At 34.0% G+C, this 17,653-nt stretch overlaps 1 protein-coding gene across 5 annotated transcripts in view; it reads left to right on the plus strand.

Moving 5' to 3' along the window:
* Nucleotides 1-17,653, plus strand: part of LOC132697481 (netrin receptor UNC5C) — a 472,678-nt gene that overhangs the window by 400,450 nt on the left and 54,575 nt on the right. For all 5 annotated transcript variants that reach the window (XM_060663046.1, XM_060663049.1, XM_060663051.1 and 2 more), the window contains one exon: nt 2,378-2,566. In XM_060663046.1, coding sequence (XP_060519029.1) covers nt 2,378-2,566 — 189 coding nt within the window. The remainder of the gene's footprint in view (nt 1-2,377; nt 2,567-17,653) is intronic.

The raw sequence follows: 17,653 nt of genomic DNA on the forward strand, positions 1-17,653 counted from the left end.
GGTTAAAATTCCTGAGGTCGTAATTAACTGTATTTTCAAAGAGAATTCGGAGATAAGCCCTTGTGGTAATGGCCCGATTCCTGTTGGGGCGGGGGTTCGGTTTTCGACCGCCTAATTTTAATTTGTGTACCATGCTTAACCCCCTAACCGTCGTATCGGGATTAAATTTATTTTCGGAAGATTCGTACCACCACATCTATTATGACGTATTAATATTGGATTAAATGAGGGATATCCGGGGAAGAGGGCTTTTATCAAAATATTGACCTCCCCTCTAATAGGTATTCTTCTAAAAATTATAAATATATTTTCCAGGGCGCTCCAAAAAATATAGTAAAACTATCTTTTTAAATCGCAAGATGCTTTTATCTTCAGGATTTTTTTCTTATATTAGGTCTTGGCCCTGTTCTTTTTTCTTTCTAAAGTTGCAGTTTTATTTGTGATATGGTTGCCAGTTACTATCATTCAAAGGGTATTTAGTAGTCTGTCTGTTGCCTGCTTGTATTTGAATCCTTTGCTGTTCGGTTCAGTCTATTGCAGTCTATCAGTGTTATGTGCTGTCTTCTCCACCGTACTAGATCCTGTACCTTACTTATTTGATTGTTCAGGATCGTTCCTCTCTCTGAAACAACCTAATACATGTAATGGATGTTTATATTCTAACCAACATGGAAACTTGTTCGATTATTTCATATTAATTTTCGATTTTGCATCATCTTAGTTCCCTTGCTACTATTAAAGACTTGGTCTTAGATGTCGATACCCGCATCTTGTAGGTTCCTGCCGCTGTTTTAAAGGTACATACCTAGACGCTGTAGGTCACCTTCATGATCTGAAATCAAAATTGCTTACTTTATTTATTTCTCCTCTTATGGTTTCTCCTCCATATTTTAAGAGTTCGTTGGGTATAACATCGAGTCCTGCAGCTTTTCTGTTTTTAATTGCCCAAAGTTTTTCTATTACTTCTATGTTCCGTTTTCTAGTCCCTCTGCAAGATTTTTATATTGGTTAATGTCTTGTCGCATCCAATGTTTTACAAAACTTTACTGTGTATTCCATATAGGTCGTGTTCCATCTGTTTTCAGGTTTCTTACCAGTGAATTTATTTACTTTCTTATAATATATATGTCTCAAATATCTTTGGCCATCTCAAGTGTAGGCAAAACATCTGTTACAAAAATACCTTAATTAATAATCATTTTTAGTTTAAAGCACAAAGAACATCAAGTTTTACACTAGCCAGAAAGAATATACTCGAGAAATCGAAGTTTTGTCACTTTACCTTGGCTACGAGTTTGATGATTGGTAAGTTAATCCTCCCCGTCCTTATGTCTTTGGCAGGTAAATTAATAATAATATAACCACCACTCTAAATAGTAATTATCACAAGTAATATTAACAATATTTGAAGAAAGGAGAAAAGGGAATGCTAGGAATCTCTATAGTGCATCACAAGGATATCTATTTCTGTTTCCGGCCAAATCTACTAGAATCACGATCATACTGAGGAACACCACAACTAAATCTAATACATGGATTTTTGAAGTCTTTGTACGCTAGTCCTTTGAATCTTAGAGTAATTGAGGTAAGAAACCACTAGACCCTCGCGCAACTTAAGCTTAACGTTGACGTTCATATGATGTGAAAATCGCAATCGAAAGTCGATCCATAACCCCTAAATTCTACAAAATTCGATACTGTATTATCCAAAGTAATAACATAGTTATCATTGCTGATAGCACGGTCGCTCTGATTCCCACAACACTTTCGACTTTACCAAATTTTGCTTCATACTATGTGCCCTGGAAAGCTGCAAGTTATCATTGATACTGCTCGCACCACGAATATCGCAGGGGAAGGAACGACATATTTGTTCATTACCAGCAGACTCCTAGTATTTAGAAAACGCATCATTCAGATAGTTTGTTCGTCTCCAAAATGGCCCCCACGCGCTCATTCCGTTACTGTTATGGAACTGCAGTAGACGATTTATTGACTGGAAAAAAAATACTGTCCAAATCAGTTCTATAGCTCAAAAAAATTTAAAGTTTCAGGGCTGGTCGATGTTTAATCTTAAGACATTGGAACCAAGACACCTGACAAGCTCGTAGAACCTGATCGGTTCAACCAAATCATAAAAAATCCATTCTATCACAACATGTGTGGGAAGAAGCAATCATTCAGAAATATTTTTTGGATATAATGTATTTCATTGAATCAATAACGCATTGTTCTCTAATGTTAAATTGCACACTAAGGCAGACAAGATTTGACAGCGTTCATTTCAAACAATCCACTCTACCGTTTCGCTTTTACATGCAACATTAAATTCGCATCCCGGGCGTCTGCAAAGTCGTGACTTATTGTTTTTCTTTAGTGGAACCAGCGCGTTGGTCCGCGTGGTCCGATTGGTCCGAATGCAATGAGGACTGCACCAAAACGAGGAAGAGACAATGCATACCGGGAACCGGAAACGGAAGAAAGTCCTGCAGCGGAAAGGAAGTGCAGACGAATCCGTGTTCGTCAGACCGTTGCAGGTCGATGGAGCTGACCAGAGTCCGCGAAGGTATTTATCAACGTTTACGTAATATATACGTCGGCTTTCATGTCGTATGTATGAGCCGGCCGGTTTTGTTTTACGCTTTCACACGTATATTCTGATAATGGAATTTGAATTTTCGTTTTGCTTTACTGTTAGTTGTGTTTTTGTTATTTGGTAAACATTAGGAACATTACAAGCCAACCCAAACGGTATCAGCAAAATTTCATGTTTCATACTGCTTACCTTTAATTTAATCACCAATTAAACAAAAAAGAATAACTATGGCTACAGATCTTTTTACAAAACTTCTGGATTGCTCCTGCTTCGGTTTTTGCAGAGTCGAACTTGCTGACGTTTCGCCAATCATCCTGTTGGCTTCTTCAGAGCTTAACTGAAACTGGCTCGTATTTTATTCCGTACCTGCTTATATATTTGTTCTCATCAGCTGTTGCCAAACATAATGACGAAAATTATATTCGATAAATCTAAAATTTTTACATGTAATCAATTCTTCTACCAACAAAAAATCCGACTGTCACCAATATGGGAATCAGTCATTCGAGATGGTGTTTATGCGCCTCATGTAGCTCCGTCCCCCTCAAACAATATATAAGCAGGTACAGAGTAAATGGGAGCCAGTTTCAGTCAAGCTCTGAAGAAGCCAATAGGATGGTTGGCGAAATGTCAGCAAGTTCGACTCAGGAAAAACCGAAGCAGGAGGAATCCAGAAGTTTTGTAAAAAGTATTACAGTAGCCTGTGGAAGTTTCTTTAAAAAATTATGGCTACAGATCATCAGGATGGTTATGTATAACCGTAAATACAAGTCTTTCAAGGATATTTTGCAGTGTATTCTGACGGGAACGTGAAGCATATCGACTAAGTTGACATTAACCAAAGGGACATTTTAATTGAATTGAATTTAATTAAAAATTTTAATAACTATTTCTTAAACGTTAGACAAAAACGACTGGAATCCTGCAGACGTTTCGCCAAAATTTCACTTGGCATCTTCAATGCTCGCGCTCCGAAAACACTTCGAGTGTTCGATTTGCAGGATTCCAGTCGGATGCAGGATTCCAGTCGGAGTTCAACGAGCGAACGGATGATATCCCGGAATATAGTGTCATCATATATATATATATATATATATATATATATATATATATATATATATATATATATATATATATATATATATATATATATATATATATATATATATATATATATATATATATATATATATATATATATATATATATATGCAATAAACGAGGTTTGCTGAAGTTTAACACTTTAGAAATACAAACAAACAATGAACACTATTCAATAAAATTGACAGATAAAGTAAAATATTTAGGAATAACAATGGATATACAATTAAATAGAACAAACTCTTACAAACATTAGTAAACAATGCCACTGATTTACAAATTCAAATATTTTAGAAACATTTTCAATAAACAACAACTTTATTATGTATTAGTCACGTTTGCAATATGGTATTTTATGATGGAGAGGAGTACTGGTTTACGAAAAGGTGAGTATTTTTTAAAGCAAAGGTTTTTCATATTTTCAAAAACGAAACCGAACTACAAAATAATTATTATTACAATACACGAAATTACAAATAAGTGTAAATAACAAACAGGGCAAAGATCTTACACATTTTTATGGGCGCCCTTTTATAATTTCCTAGGTGCTGCAGAGATTCATAATTTTAACATCTGAAAAAAATCATTTCATCTGTGACTCTCGAAGCAATAAGTATAAATACATAAATGAAAAAAAAAGTAAACGAAATATTAAGAAGAAAAATATGAATATCAAGAAAAAGTGGAGAATGTCAAAAATAAGAAGTGTAAGATTTGTTTCTTGTCAATGTCAAATTTAATTAATTGATTGTTTTGTATTTTATATAAGTCACTTTCTGCAACAAGCTTAACTTATGAAATGTGATCAAGGGTTTTAGGGCGAATTTTCGTTTGTTTATTTTTGTAGATGTACTTCGAATGTAACGTATTATTTTTAACTTACAATTATCATTGTCTACTGTCTATTATTAGTATAGTATATCATTATTAATGTTTATTATTATTAATAGCAGCAATTCAGAATTTTATAAAGAAACATTATATAGACCAGGCTTCTTCTTTTAGTTAACGGGATAATATAAACTGTCTAGATTACGAAATGTTCCTTGAATGAGATAAATTTAAATAGTTTGAACCCTTTCAAAGCTAGACCCGGTACTGTGGACCTCAAACGACGCTACCAAAAGAAAACTTGTCTAGAAAAACGTCCTGTGTTCAATTTTGTGACAGACCAAGTTATCCGTAAGTTTCTTCGACATCGAACTTTTTTCGATTTTAGAGTTGCACATGTAGGTCATTATCCATGCCAATATCATTTGTATACTCGCAAACCACCTTTAAAAATCGATCTTTTTCCCTCTTAAGTCCTGTTGTTATTATTATTTGCGGTTGTTATGAGAAATATACCCAACGATGCAACAACTAGTGTTGCATAACTGTTGCGTTTTGTTCTCGCTTATATCGCTCGGACCGTATCGAATTTCTTTCCGCCCTTTTAGGCACACAACTCGACGTCACCCTCTCCGACGCTGTCAACTGGATTTTTCGCGTCGCGTCGCCGTCACCGCTGTAAACAGAAACATCGCAGTCAGAAGTGACATATTTACGCATCCGTCAGCGTAAAGCATCGCGTTTCGCACCCTCTCCGGTCGGAGCGGAGGGGGTAACTATGACAGCGGCATTTCCTCTCCGCGTACCCTCGCATATTTCAAGTGACCCATGTTAATTTCGGCCTCTGACTGTCCCTGTCCTCCCCCCACCCCTTCTGTTTCTGTTATTAAATTGGCAGGGATTAACCCACACTGGATAACATGAGTCTTTCAAAAAAACTATGTAGTAGGGCGTCTACCTATATTTTTGTAATGTCATGGTCGATTGATCGGTGGACAGATGTCTTAAATATAATAGAATAAAACACGAATAATGAGGGCTTTGAAAAAAAAAACCTTCAATAAAAGCTGGAAATAGCCTCCATCTTCTACTTCTAAAAATATTTATTTATTTTTTATTCACAGTTAAGACAATTAAGACATCCCCCAAGATATACAGTGCCCGCATAAATGATGGGATCCCCTATTTATTTTTTGTACCCTTGCATTTAGCATGGTGAAATTTGGCATGCACGTATATAATTAATATGTTTAATTTCTGATATAAAAATGTCTCAAAATGTTAAAATGACAGCAATAGGGTTCATGCGATGCGTCTTTTAAAAGTTTTTGTCACGTCCTATTCGCATACCAATTTTGAAAACATTCGATTTGTCCGTTTTTTGCAAAACAAGAAATTTTATTGATGCATTTTTAAATACAATTTATTTCAAGTAATAATAATTATTAATGTAAAGTCGCGTGTAAATACAACATTAGAGACTACCAGGTCAACAACCGAAATGAATTTCAAAGAGTTCTATATAGATATAGACCTGTTAGGGAATGCTACTTTTTCTAATAGGTAGATAGGAAGACGAGGCCATATTGAATGGACAGCTCGGTCGCCAGACCTAACACGCCTGGACTTTTTTCTTTCTAAAAAGTAAAATTTGTTTCAAAACCAAGTGTTTGTACAGTCGCGCGAGAAAACCCGCTATTGGACCATAAGATTGTAAGATTATCGTTCCTTTCGTAATTTTCCCATTGAATTACGAAGTTCTAGCGATATTTCTTTCCAACATGGCATTTTAAAACCTTTTTACCAAGTGACAAATAAAAAATAGTGGTTCTTTTTCGCGTCTTCGATAAAACTGAACTGTCACTATTCAATGTTTCTTATTTATTATTTATTTTACGCTGCCTTAATTTTTGCTTGGTGTATGTTTACTTTCCACAAAACATCTTTTTGTAAATTTAGTTGTGTTTTTAAATTTTTTATTTATTGTATTTATAATTTTCTTAAAATTAATATTTACAAAGAGGACATTTGCTCTAAAATAATGAAAGTTTTAAGGGTGTATGTAGACTTTTGTGAGCCACTGTATTAAATCTAAAGATCTTTTATTTGCTTTTAAGATAATGAGAGTTTCATATTCTTACTGATGTAAAGGTTCATCAAACATGGACAATTTTATATTTTTGATAGGCTACCAATGCAAAAATAGTTTCTTTATTCAGAAGCCGAATTAACCTATTTGATGCAAAATATGATATAACAAAAATTAGAATTGTCTACATTTTATCCGAGACAAGGAAAAAGGAAATACAAATCAAAATATTTGTAAATAGAACTGTATCTCGAGTTTTGCTATTATAGAGAAGGCTAAAGTAGAAAAGCTGTAGATGGCTTGTAGGCTTGTAGGAGGTTTTATTGTAAATAGTGACTTCAAATCTTGATATATGATCTCAGATATTGAAATTAGTGTTTAATATAATAGTTTTATAGAAACGATATTTATTACGTCAATCTTTTCAATTTCTTTTACTACTTTCATACAAATAGCTGCTATGAATTTGGACTTTCAATAATGCGACTCACAATCTCCAAAAAAATAGTAAGTTGGAAGTTAGGCGTAAGACTGATAATTCCATGGATATGTTTGAAACGTCTGTGCTTCTTTCGATGGGAATGAGTTGACAAGCCAGGTGTATCACAAAGTGTTTCATAATGAAAATCTTAATCGTAGAAATATTTATGAAACTTATGAATAACGTGGAGTTTTGATGGAGTCGAGACTGGCAAAATATATTGTGTTACGGTGTTACGTTTCACCCAATATCAATATGGGAAAGGAAACTTAAATTAGATCTCAGCAAAATAACCAGATCTCTGAATTGACTCACATTCGCCAATGTTCTAGGCCATTAGTCCGACACCTGTCGAGGTCCACCTCTCCAACTCTCATAAGTTAGTCTCAATTCTCATGAATAACTATAAGCCATTAGAGCGGAGAAGAAATCAGGAATTGAGGACGAACGAGTTAATGAATCGATTGAAAGGCAGATCCTGGAGACACACCAGAAGTAAAGTTGTTAATATGGATTATCTGCACCCTTCGAATGATATAGCTTCTATCCGAAGAAAGTAGAAAGCCCCATTCTTTTTCCCATAACCTCTATGTTTAGCTTAGGTCTTTTTAAAAAATATAAACCGAATTCAGGAGGTATTATGTAGCATGATGACCAGGATATTCAAAATCGTCTCGAATGCTGGTCTTGTTGAAAATACCATTGCCAAACTATCGTAATGGGAAGTTTGGATCTCCTCTCTGCACCTTTCTACAGTTAAAATTTCGTAAAAAAAAGATCTCTATCATTATTCGAGGTCGTCTATAGAAATTCCAATGCGCACTTGATTTTAATTGGAATTAATTTTTGCTTCTTTAAATTAATAAGGGTTTTTTATCGTCTGACTAAACATATTTCGATAAATCAGTTTTCTTATTTTTCCATTATCCGTTTTTCTGATTCTCGCTACCTAATTGATTTTTATAAATAATTCATTTATGTATTTCCAAGTATCCCCGCACTGCCTAACTGAAATAAAGTCTATGCCAACGTAGTTAGCGATGTTGTCGTGCATTATCTTGATCTCGAGCATCACGCTTAGACACGTTCCATCGACACTTCACCAACCTTGTTTCATCTCTCGATTATAGTTATCGGAATTGGAACAATGCCCATATACAAGGCTTTGACTGAAAGCGTTAATAGCTCCTATAAGTTCACTTCATTGTTTCCTTTCATTTTTCTATTAATCTGCACCTGCAGATTTATTTCATTTACTGAACGAAGCCCTGCGCTTTTGTGTTTCTTTAAAGATACAAAGATACAGTGCTCGCAATAGTGTGAGAATTATCAAAATAAATATCCTTTACTCAGACAAAAACATAGCATATATTAGATCACATAAATGTAGCAATTACTGAAATCATTGACTGCAGCAGTATTTATCTCTAAACTGTCGAAGTTCATCTCTTTCTATAAAAATAAAGAAGAGTTGGTCTTCCCCTTAACAGGTATCACGCAACAATTATACGTACTATACATATCTCTATGTAAATATAAAAGTGCAATAAAAAAAAGATTCCTCAACAGAGAAACAAGAAGATTTGTGAAACTTAGGCAGGTCTTCTGATGGATAATTGATTTCCTCAAACACTCAAAGATGTACTTTTTAAGTCGTAGGTCAACATCTAACCAATATCCCCGATTTATTCTTACATTACAAAAGTCTAATTTGGTATTGCTTATGTAAAGATTAAGCAGGCTCCTACATTATTATCTCAAATTCTTTGTAAACAAAGAACGAACATCGGCAATACTGTTGAGAGACAGGACAGACCAGAAGAAGAGAGGTTATGTTACATTTTTCATGTACGCCGTACGGCATCTTTTGTTTGTATGCCGCAAGGCAATTTCGGTATAATTTAACAATAAAATAAATACAGTCCACTAAAAATCAAGTACAGTATTCAGTTCTTAACATCCTTTTTGCTAGCAAATAGTAGTAGTAGTAGGTCTCTATTCATAAGCTGACAAAAACAACAACAAATGACAGAAACAACAACACTTGCGTACACTTGCATTGAAATATAACTCAGCCCTGCGCTCAGAAACGCTGTCTAAATTATATACGTTATGGGTCCTAATATGTAGAAGTAAGATACGAGAAGTTCGGATAGAAGATGGGCGACCATCGATATTTACTTCTTGTTGACGAAATAGTCTAGAAGGACTAATACCATTATCATTCCTGAATCAAGAGCTTTTGTGTAACTATGTGCTTTCCGAAAATTACGTACTACTCGATATTTTAAAGTTCAATTCATACTAATACGTAATTACAGATTCAAATTAAACTGATACATAAAATCGAAAGCGATAAAATTGTCTCCTCTTTTTTTTCACACTTGTTTCGGAATAATTCGACTGATGTTTCAAACCAAGTTCTTAAATTCTTCAACCAGGAATATATTTTACGTCCTTTTCCTCTCTCGTTGTTAATTTTTCCTTCAATTATCGGCTCTAATAATTCGTACTACCATCGTATTTTATTGGAGGTACACAGAAGTCGTGTTTGAGTATTCATTCTGCCCGGCACATCATCCCTCCTTTACTTTTCTGACAGGGTCAAATCAAGTAAATTTCGACCTCGTTTCAGCGTTGAATAAGCTTCTTTCAAATGATGGGCTGATTCTAGGAAAAACTGCCAGGCAAAAGCATCTTCAGATTCAGGAATTAAGGAAGAAGGATTTATTCCATACTGCTTGAGGGATTCCAGCTCTACCTGAAGATTCTAACATTTACAAACAAAATAACATAGAGACAGAATTAGATTTTGGAAAATAAAGTACTTATTTAGGTAATTACTATGTAATGTATATAATAATATTCAATCTTTGTATTCATAAAACACCTTAAAAATCCGTTCTTGACTTCAGAAAAGTCGAAGACTTTAAAGTGCAACATTTGTAGCAATTATTAAATTCTGATACCATTGGCCGATCTTGACATTTTAATTGGCGATTTGGCGTTGGGCAGATTTATTAATGGACGAAACGTAAATGGTAATGGCGAGTTCGTGCCGTTATTGATATGGAAAAACGCGTCTAGTCCGGGCAATTAAAAAACGACTTTTCGATAATATCCGTTCCGCCACCCAAAGCCTTAATTCTGACGGTCGTGTTTACTAATACGTTCGACGCTTGAAATCCGGGCATAATCCGGAAATAATGATTCGCGCAAAGCCGATAAATTAATCCGGGAGAAATCGCGATCGCTCCTTGTCAAATTTCATCCGAGAGGGACCCTCAAGGGAAATTTTGCTAAATTATTGAATAATTAAACTAGATAGATTAGATAACTTATTGATTAGATATATTTTTGGTTTGGTATTTATGTATTTATTAATTATTTAAAATATAAAAAGTTTTATTATTTTTATTATAGGTATAATATTTTCTGGTGCAATGATAAGAGGCTCTACATTCTTGTTCTTATGCAACCCCCTAAAGCAAACAACTAGTCACAGATATATACGGTTGTTGAACTGAATTAATATAGAGTACATATGTAGGTATGGCCAAAAAATTCGTGCAAAGTAAGGAAATAAAAACTGGTAAGTGCAAAACTGAAACAAAATAATAACATTATATAAGGGGTGTTTTTTTCGATGTATAGAACTTTAAGTTGCAATAAAACAACGATGGATTATTCGATTGACATGAATTTTATTTATCCGAAAGATAATCTTGTGGCATTACATTTGAAATATGATTTCTGTCATATGACCGCCACGGCTGGCGCGGATGTAGTCCAATCTGGACGTGCAATTTTCGATGACTTTTTCCAACATTTGTGGCCGTATATCGGCAATAACACGGCGAATGTTGTCTTCCAAATGGTCAAGCGTTTGTGGCTTATCCGCATAGACCAATGGCTTTACATAGCCCCACAGAAAGTAGTCTAGCGGTGTTAGATCACGAGATCTTGGAGATCAATTCACAGGTCAAAAACGTAAAATTAGGTGGTCACCAAACGTGTCTTTCAATAAATCGATTGTGGCACGAGCTGTGTGACATGTTGCGCCGTCTTGTTGAAACCAAATATCCTGGACATTATGGTTATTCAATTCAGGAATGAAAGAGTTAGTAATCATAGCTCTATACCGATCACCATTGACTGTAACGTTATGGCCATCATCGTTTTTGAAGAAGTACGGACCAATGATTCCACTAGCCCATAAAGCGTACCAAACAGTCGGTTTTTCTGGATGTAACGGTGTTTCGACATACACTGGAGGATTAGCTTCGCTCCAAATGCAGCAGTTTTGTTTGTTGACAAGCGCTTCATCGCTAAACAAAATTCGCTTATGAAAATCGAGAACAACGGCAATCTCGTTTTGGGCCCATTCGACGAATCTACGCCTTACTTGATGAGTGTCTGGCTTCAATTCTTGCACGAGTTGGATTTTGTAAGCACGTAAACCAAGATCCTTCCGCAAAATCTTCCATAAAGTGGATGGACACAGATCCAATTCCTGTGCTCGATGGCGGATGGACTCATTCGGGTCTACCTCAATGCTACGCTCTACAGCAGCAATAGCTTCTTCTGTACGCACCGTACGGCGTCTCTGGGGATGCGAGTTATCATTAGGAGTAAACGTGGTGTGAAAACGTTCCATGGTTAATCGAATTAACTGCTCTGATGGACGATTTTGTCAACGATAAAATGGGCGTAGTGCGCGATAAGTATTCCGCACCGAACCATTATTTTCGAAATAAAATTGCACTATTTGCAAGCGTTGTTCAGGCGTGAGTCTATTCATGAGGAATTGCCAAACCAAACTGAGAATAAATCACTTGACAGCTGTTAAATCGGTCGCCATCTTGAACAGTAATGCCAACTTAAAGCTCTATACATCGAAAAAAAACACACTTTATAACAATTTAACAAATTAACAAAGAAAAATTCTAAACATAATGATAGCACTATTTTACGTCTTCGTTATCAGAAAGGGGTTGCCTAAGTTTTTGTTTGAAAGCAGTTAAGAAGTTGGAGATGGAGTTTATTGTAAACTTTGATAGTGTTATAGCTAAGGTAGTATTTAATTTAGGTGGAATTATAGTTGGAAACAGCGAACAGTTCCATATGGCATGTATTTACTGAATAAATATCTGGGCTACGAATAAGTTTCTCAAATAGGTTGGATAGTGATTACTTTTTTCGAACTAAAAGCTACGATTTAAACCGTTCGTTTAAATTCAGCCAGCGTGACTCATCAAGGGTCGCAGAAATATAACCAAATTTACAAACATTATAAGCCAATCTGATACAGAAGGCTGGTTTTGTCTCTTTGAAGTAAAACTGCATTATAATATGAAATATTGGACAGCATTAAAGAATTTTTCAGTTTTAACTCAACAGCTGTGAGGGTAGCGGCTACGTCACCTTCGAAGCCAAGATTACTATAAAAAAATACAACAATAGGCTCTAAAATTGTACCACTTAAATAAATTTGAACGTTATCTTGGGTAGACATTTTTGATTTATCTTTGCCGAGAATTAAAATTTGCATTTTATTTTCATTAAGTAAAAGTCCATGCTTACTAGAAATATCACTGACTACAGGCTTATCGCCTGCATATTGAAATTGAAATCTAAATACTACCTCGTGCCACTACTCTTCTCAAAAATATTTTAACTTAATAAATAATTAACGGTGACGAGGGCTTGGACATTAAATTTTAATTTACATTTATATACTTTGCAAAATGTGCATAATTTTTTAAACAAAGCAGCTTCCATATTTTCCAGATTTTGACCTAAAACGGCTGAAGCATTAAATAAATTTAATTTAAAAAAAAAATTCCAAAATAGCTCAAGAGAGATAAAACATATACTACATGGAAACTGCCCGATTTATTCATAGAATTCAAAAATGTCATAATATACCGGCTTTCCATTAAAAAAAATTAAGTTACGTCTGATTTGAGTAGAAATGTCCCTTATTTTTCTTAGACTATCTCTGGTTTGTTCAAGGATGTAGTCTAAGTTATGGCTCTGATGTCGAACTCTCATACCAGTGCTTTGGTGTTCTTCCGAGAGACCTCTCTTCGGCTGGTCTCTCATTCTTTGCGATTTTTACCAGTCGATTATTGTCAATCTTATTCAGATGGTCCCTCCATGCTCTTCTTCTGGTTCTAGCACATACTGTTCTAATCTCATTGCTTCTTGTTCTATCTTTGAGTATTTACCTGTAATTAACCTTACACTTTTGCAATCTCCTTCCTGCGGCTCTCTTGAGCAATGTTGTTTAGCCACAGTTTTCTTGGTCTTCCTCTTTTTTCTGTGCTGGGATCCAATTCTATACATGGTATTCTTCCGTCGTTTATGCAACATACATGCACGTACGATTACAGCTGTTACAGATTGTGACTCCCAAATGCTTGTACTGACTTACATTTTTTATTATTCCCTTTTCCAGTTTTATATCTTTACCCCTTCTTCCTATCACCATATATTGCGTCTTTTCTGCGTTCACTTCCAGATCTCACCAAAGTGTTAATATATTGTAATGCCCTACTCATCTTCAACAATAACGGCTTGGTCGTCTGCAAAGAAAATGGCTGGTATTAGGTTATATTGCCAATGTGCTGCACTTTCTACTCCAGTACTTTAGAGCTGCACAAATATATATTTTAAAAAGAGTTGGGGAAGAGACAACAACTCTGGTCTGTTGAAACGGTGCAGAGGTCTGGTATCCCATTTTCACTCGCAAAAGAGCATGAAGTTTTGCTAGAATCTTTTCTGCTGATTGGTTTAGTGCGAATATGCCGTCTATGCAGGTCCTTACACTTTGTTCCTCAGTCTCCGCAACTTTTTTTCTACTCTTTCTACTCTTTCTACTTTTAGAACTCTCTCGTACGATGTTTGCTAGTTTCCCTATAATTTCCGCATTATTTGCTAGTTCTCTTCTTATAGATCGAATTCATGTTTTAGCGTTTATAAAATTTTGCTTAAATTATATCAAGCTCTGTGGTTGTAGCATGCTTCAATAACTCGATGGGTAAATCACCTCCTCCTCGGGTTTTATTGATTTTCATTTTTTCAAGTTGATATTTTGGTTCTTCTACTCTCTTCTACTTCATTTTCCATTCTTTCTTCCGCTTTAGAGTATGCGTCTAGATAGTCCCTTCGATTTTCTCTCAGCAGGGCACTGTGATAGTTCTTCCATGTTTCTCTTTTAATAGGATTTTTTCTCTATGCTTCGTTCATGTTCTCTCTTAAACTATTTACAGTTGATCTGAGTCTTTTTTTTTTCGCACCACAAGTTTTGTGGTTTTTCCATAGTGTTAACCCCTAGATATCTAAAAGACATAACCTGCTCCACACTTTTATTAGGAATCGCCAGTTTATATCGCTTTTGGTTCTCTAAATATTGTTCTTGCAACTGTTTCGAATGTGTATAGTAGTCCCTATTTTCCGAGGTCATCAGCTTGGCAAACTATCTTAAATTCCTGTTTTCCGATTCTGTATGCTCTGCGTGTAGTTTTCACTTCTTTTATGATATTATCCACCATGGTATCACTGATAATTCCTGTCGATACTGGTATTATATTGGAGAATTGAAATGTTCCATGGCAGAAACCGCATTTTTAAATCTTTATGTAATTCTTAAGAGCACAGAGTTTTTCAACCAAGTTATCCCATGTAACTTTTTTTCAAACCAGAGGAACTCTTATTACTCGTGAAATAGTGTATTATTTACATCAATTTTTATTTTAAACGGTATAAAATTTCAATTGCAAAATCGTTCAATAATGTAGGACTAGCTGCCATACTCGATAATGGCATTTAACATTTAACCGGAATGGTCAAACCTTAAATGTCGCCGGATTGGTAATGCGGTTGTAAATATTTTAGCGCTCGCTGTAACCTGCCACTAATCAACTTCCGCTTCGACAGATACCACAGAATAAATATTTAACGTCGCCATAGGAGGACGTACTTTGGCCAGCAAACCAATCGTCCGCTCCATAAGAGAGATGACAATCACCAAAACTATTTTCCTTTTGCTTGGCTTTGGAATGTTGCTACAAAACAAAATTCCTTTGTCTTTTTACTTATTATTGTTTATAAACTATATTAAATATAAATATAAAATAAATATTTGAAATGAATATACATTATCAAATATAATTGATAATAATGGTTACGTATTACGTTTCAACCTTTGGTCGGCTCATTCTACCTGCAAAAGCGAAAATAAAACATTATTCGTGACTGCTATTTTAGAAGTCTTTAGAGTGCCATAAGGATTACTTAAACCTCTTTTGTTTGGATTGATATCACTGTAAAGTTAGTTCTTTTTATGGAGTGGAGACAGCGTTAGTTTTGGCGCCCCAAAATAGAATAATGATTGAAGCCCATCAAATAAATTCTAGACAAAAAAAATTGATTGATTAGTATTGCAAACAACAAAATCAAATAAATATTTACTTAAATCATTCTCATTTCAATAGATTTAATTTTATTTCAATTATTGAATTGAATGTCTAATCCCGATAAGTTCATTTATTTAAAGGTACTAAAATGCAATTCTTCTTGCGTTTATTGATATAAGCTCCTCAAGAATTTGGCTTTCATCAATATTTCGCTTTCAACTGAAATTAGTGATAAACAAATCGTTCCTGAGATGATCGAATTTAGAAAATCATAATCTATATTATTATCAACTATCAATTGATTAATATTTCTTGAAAAAATTCTACTCCGGAAATACCCATTTCTTCTTCGTCTTTTTTTAAAGTGTAAATCTGTACTAAAAATATTTTTTATAATAATTACTGTGCAGTTAACGAATGTGCTTTCGAATATTCCATTATCCTCCTTGAATTGAAGTTGAAGGGTGCTATTTAGTATTATTTTAGTTTAGTATTATTTTCATATTTATTTTAAATTACTTATTTAGTTAAATTATCAAATATCGAAACAATTGTTATGTGAAAATATATATTTCATGAAAATCTGAACTTTTAGTTCTTTTTTTAAAGCTGATACTAGGAAGAATATACTGTATTTTTATTCTTTTTTATTAAAAGAAATTGGTGTAAACCGCCTTTCAGTGCTTCTGCTTTAGCTTCTCCTTAAGCCTTTCGTTTTTATTTTCATCTTCAAAACTTCTTTTGATATCAATATCTTCTTTATCTTCATTCAAAAAGTTAAAAAATGACATTAAAAATACTAACTTGGATATTTGATGGACACAAATGTCAATATAATATTGTGATAGAAGTTGACGTTAATAGTTACTAAAATTTTATATTCTGTATCGTTAAGTGGAAGAGAATAGCCAATATAACAGCACTTAGGCGAATAGCCTCCTTTTTAGAAATTCCTTGTTGACTTTCAAGAATAGGAAGTAAAGGGATTCTAGGTCGAAGCTAATCGACGTCATGTATACATTGAAGATGCCAAGTGAGATTTTGGTGAAAGGTCTGCAGGATTCCAGTCGGAGTTCAACAAGCGGACGGATATCCCGGAATATAGTGTCATCATATATATATATATATATATATATATATATATATATATATATATATATATATATATATATATATATATATATATATATATATATATATATATATATATATATATATATATATATATATATATATATATATATATATATATATATATATATATATATATATATATATATATATATATATATATATATATATATATATGATGACACTATATTCCGGGATATCATCCGTTCGCTCGTTGAACTCCGACTGGAATCCTGCAAATCCTGCATCCGACTGGAATCCCGCAGACGTTTCGCCAAAATCTCACTTGGCATCTTCAATGCTCGCGCTCCGAAAACACTTCGAAGTGTTTTCGGAGCGCGAGCATTGAAGATGCCAAGTGAGATTTTGGCGAAACGTCTGCAGGATTTGCAGGATTCCAGTCGGAGTTCAACGAGCGAACGGATGATATCCCGGAATATAGTGTCATCATATATATATATATATATATATATATATATATATATATATATATATATATATATATATATATATATATATATATATATATATATATATATATATATATATATATATATATATATATATACTAACACTTGGAATTTCTTCTTATATCGACCGTACTAAACTTATTTGAATTCAAAGGATATCAGGTAGCGGTCCGTGGTTAAGAGAAAAAAAAACAAAGAAATAGAAAGCTCCTTTTTTCTTTAACACTAAATATTTCGTCAATTTATTTGTTGACTTCTTCAGGAGTGAAAAAATTAGAGTCTACCACATAGTTCCTCAAAAACCATACTTTACAGTTGAAATGAACGAAGCGACATAATGAAACAAACGGATAAACACTTAGTATACAATTCTTGTAGAATTCAACAAATAAATTGACGAAATATTGAGTGTTAAAGAACAAAGGAGCTTTCTATTTCTTTGTTTTTTTTTCTCTTAACCACGGACCGCTACCCGATATCCTTTGAATTCAAATATATATATATATATATATATATATATATATATATATATAT

Source organism: Cylas formicarius, unplaced genomic scaffold (assembly GCF_029955315.1).
Source record: "Cylas formicarius isolate icCylForm1 unplaced genomic scaffold, icCylForm1.1 PGA_scaffold_1__22_contigs__length_36826433, whole genome shotgun sequence".
Taxonomy (NCBI): Eukaryota; Metazoa; Arthropoda; class Insecta; order Coleoptera; family Brentidae; genus Cylas; species Cylas formicarius.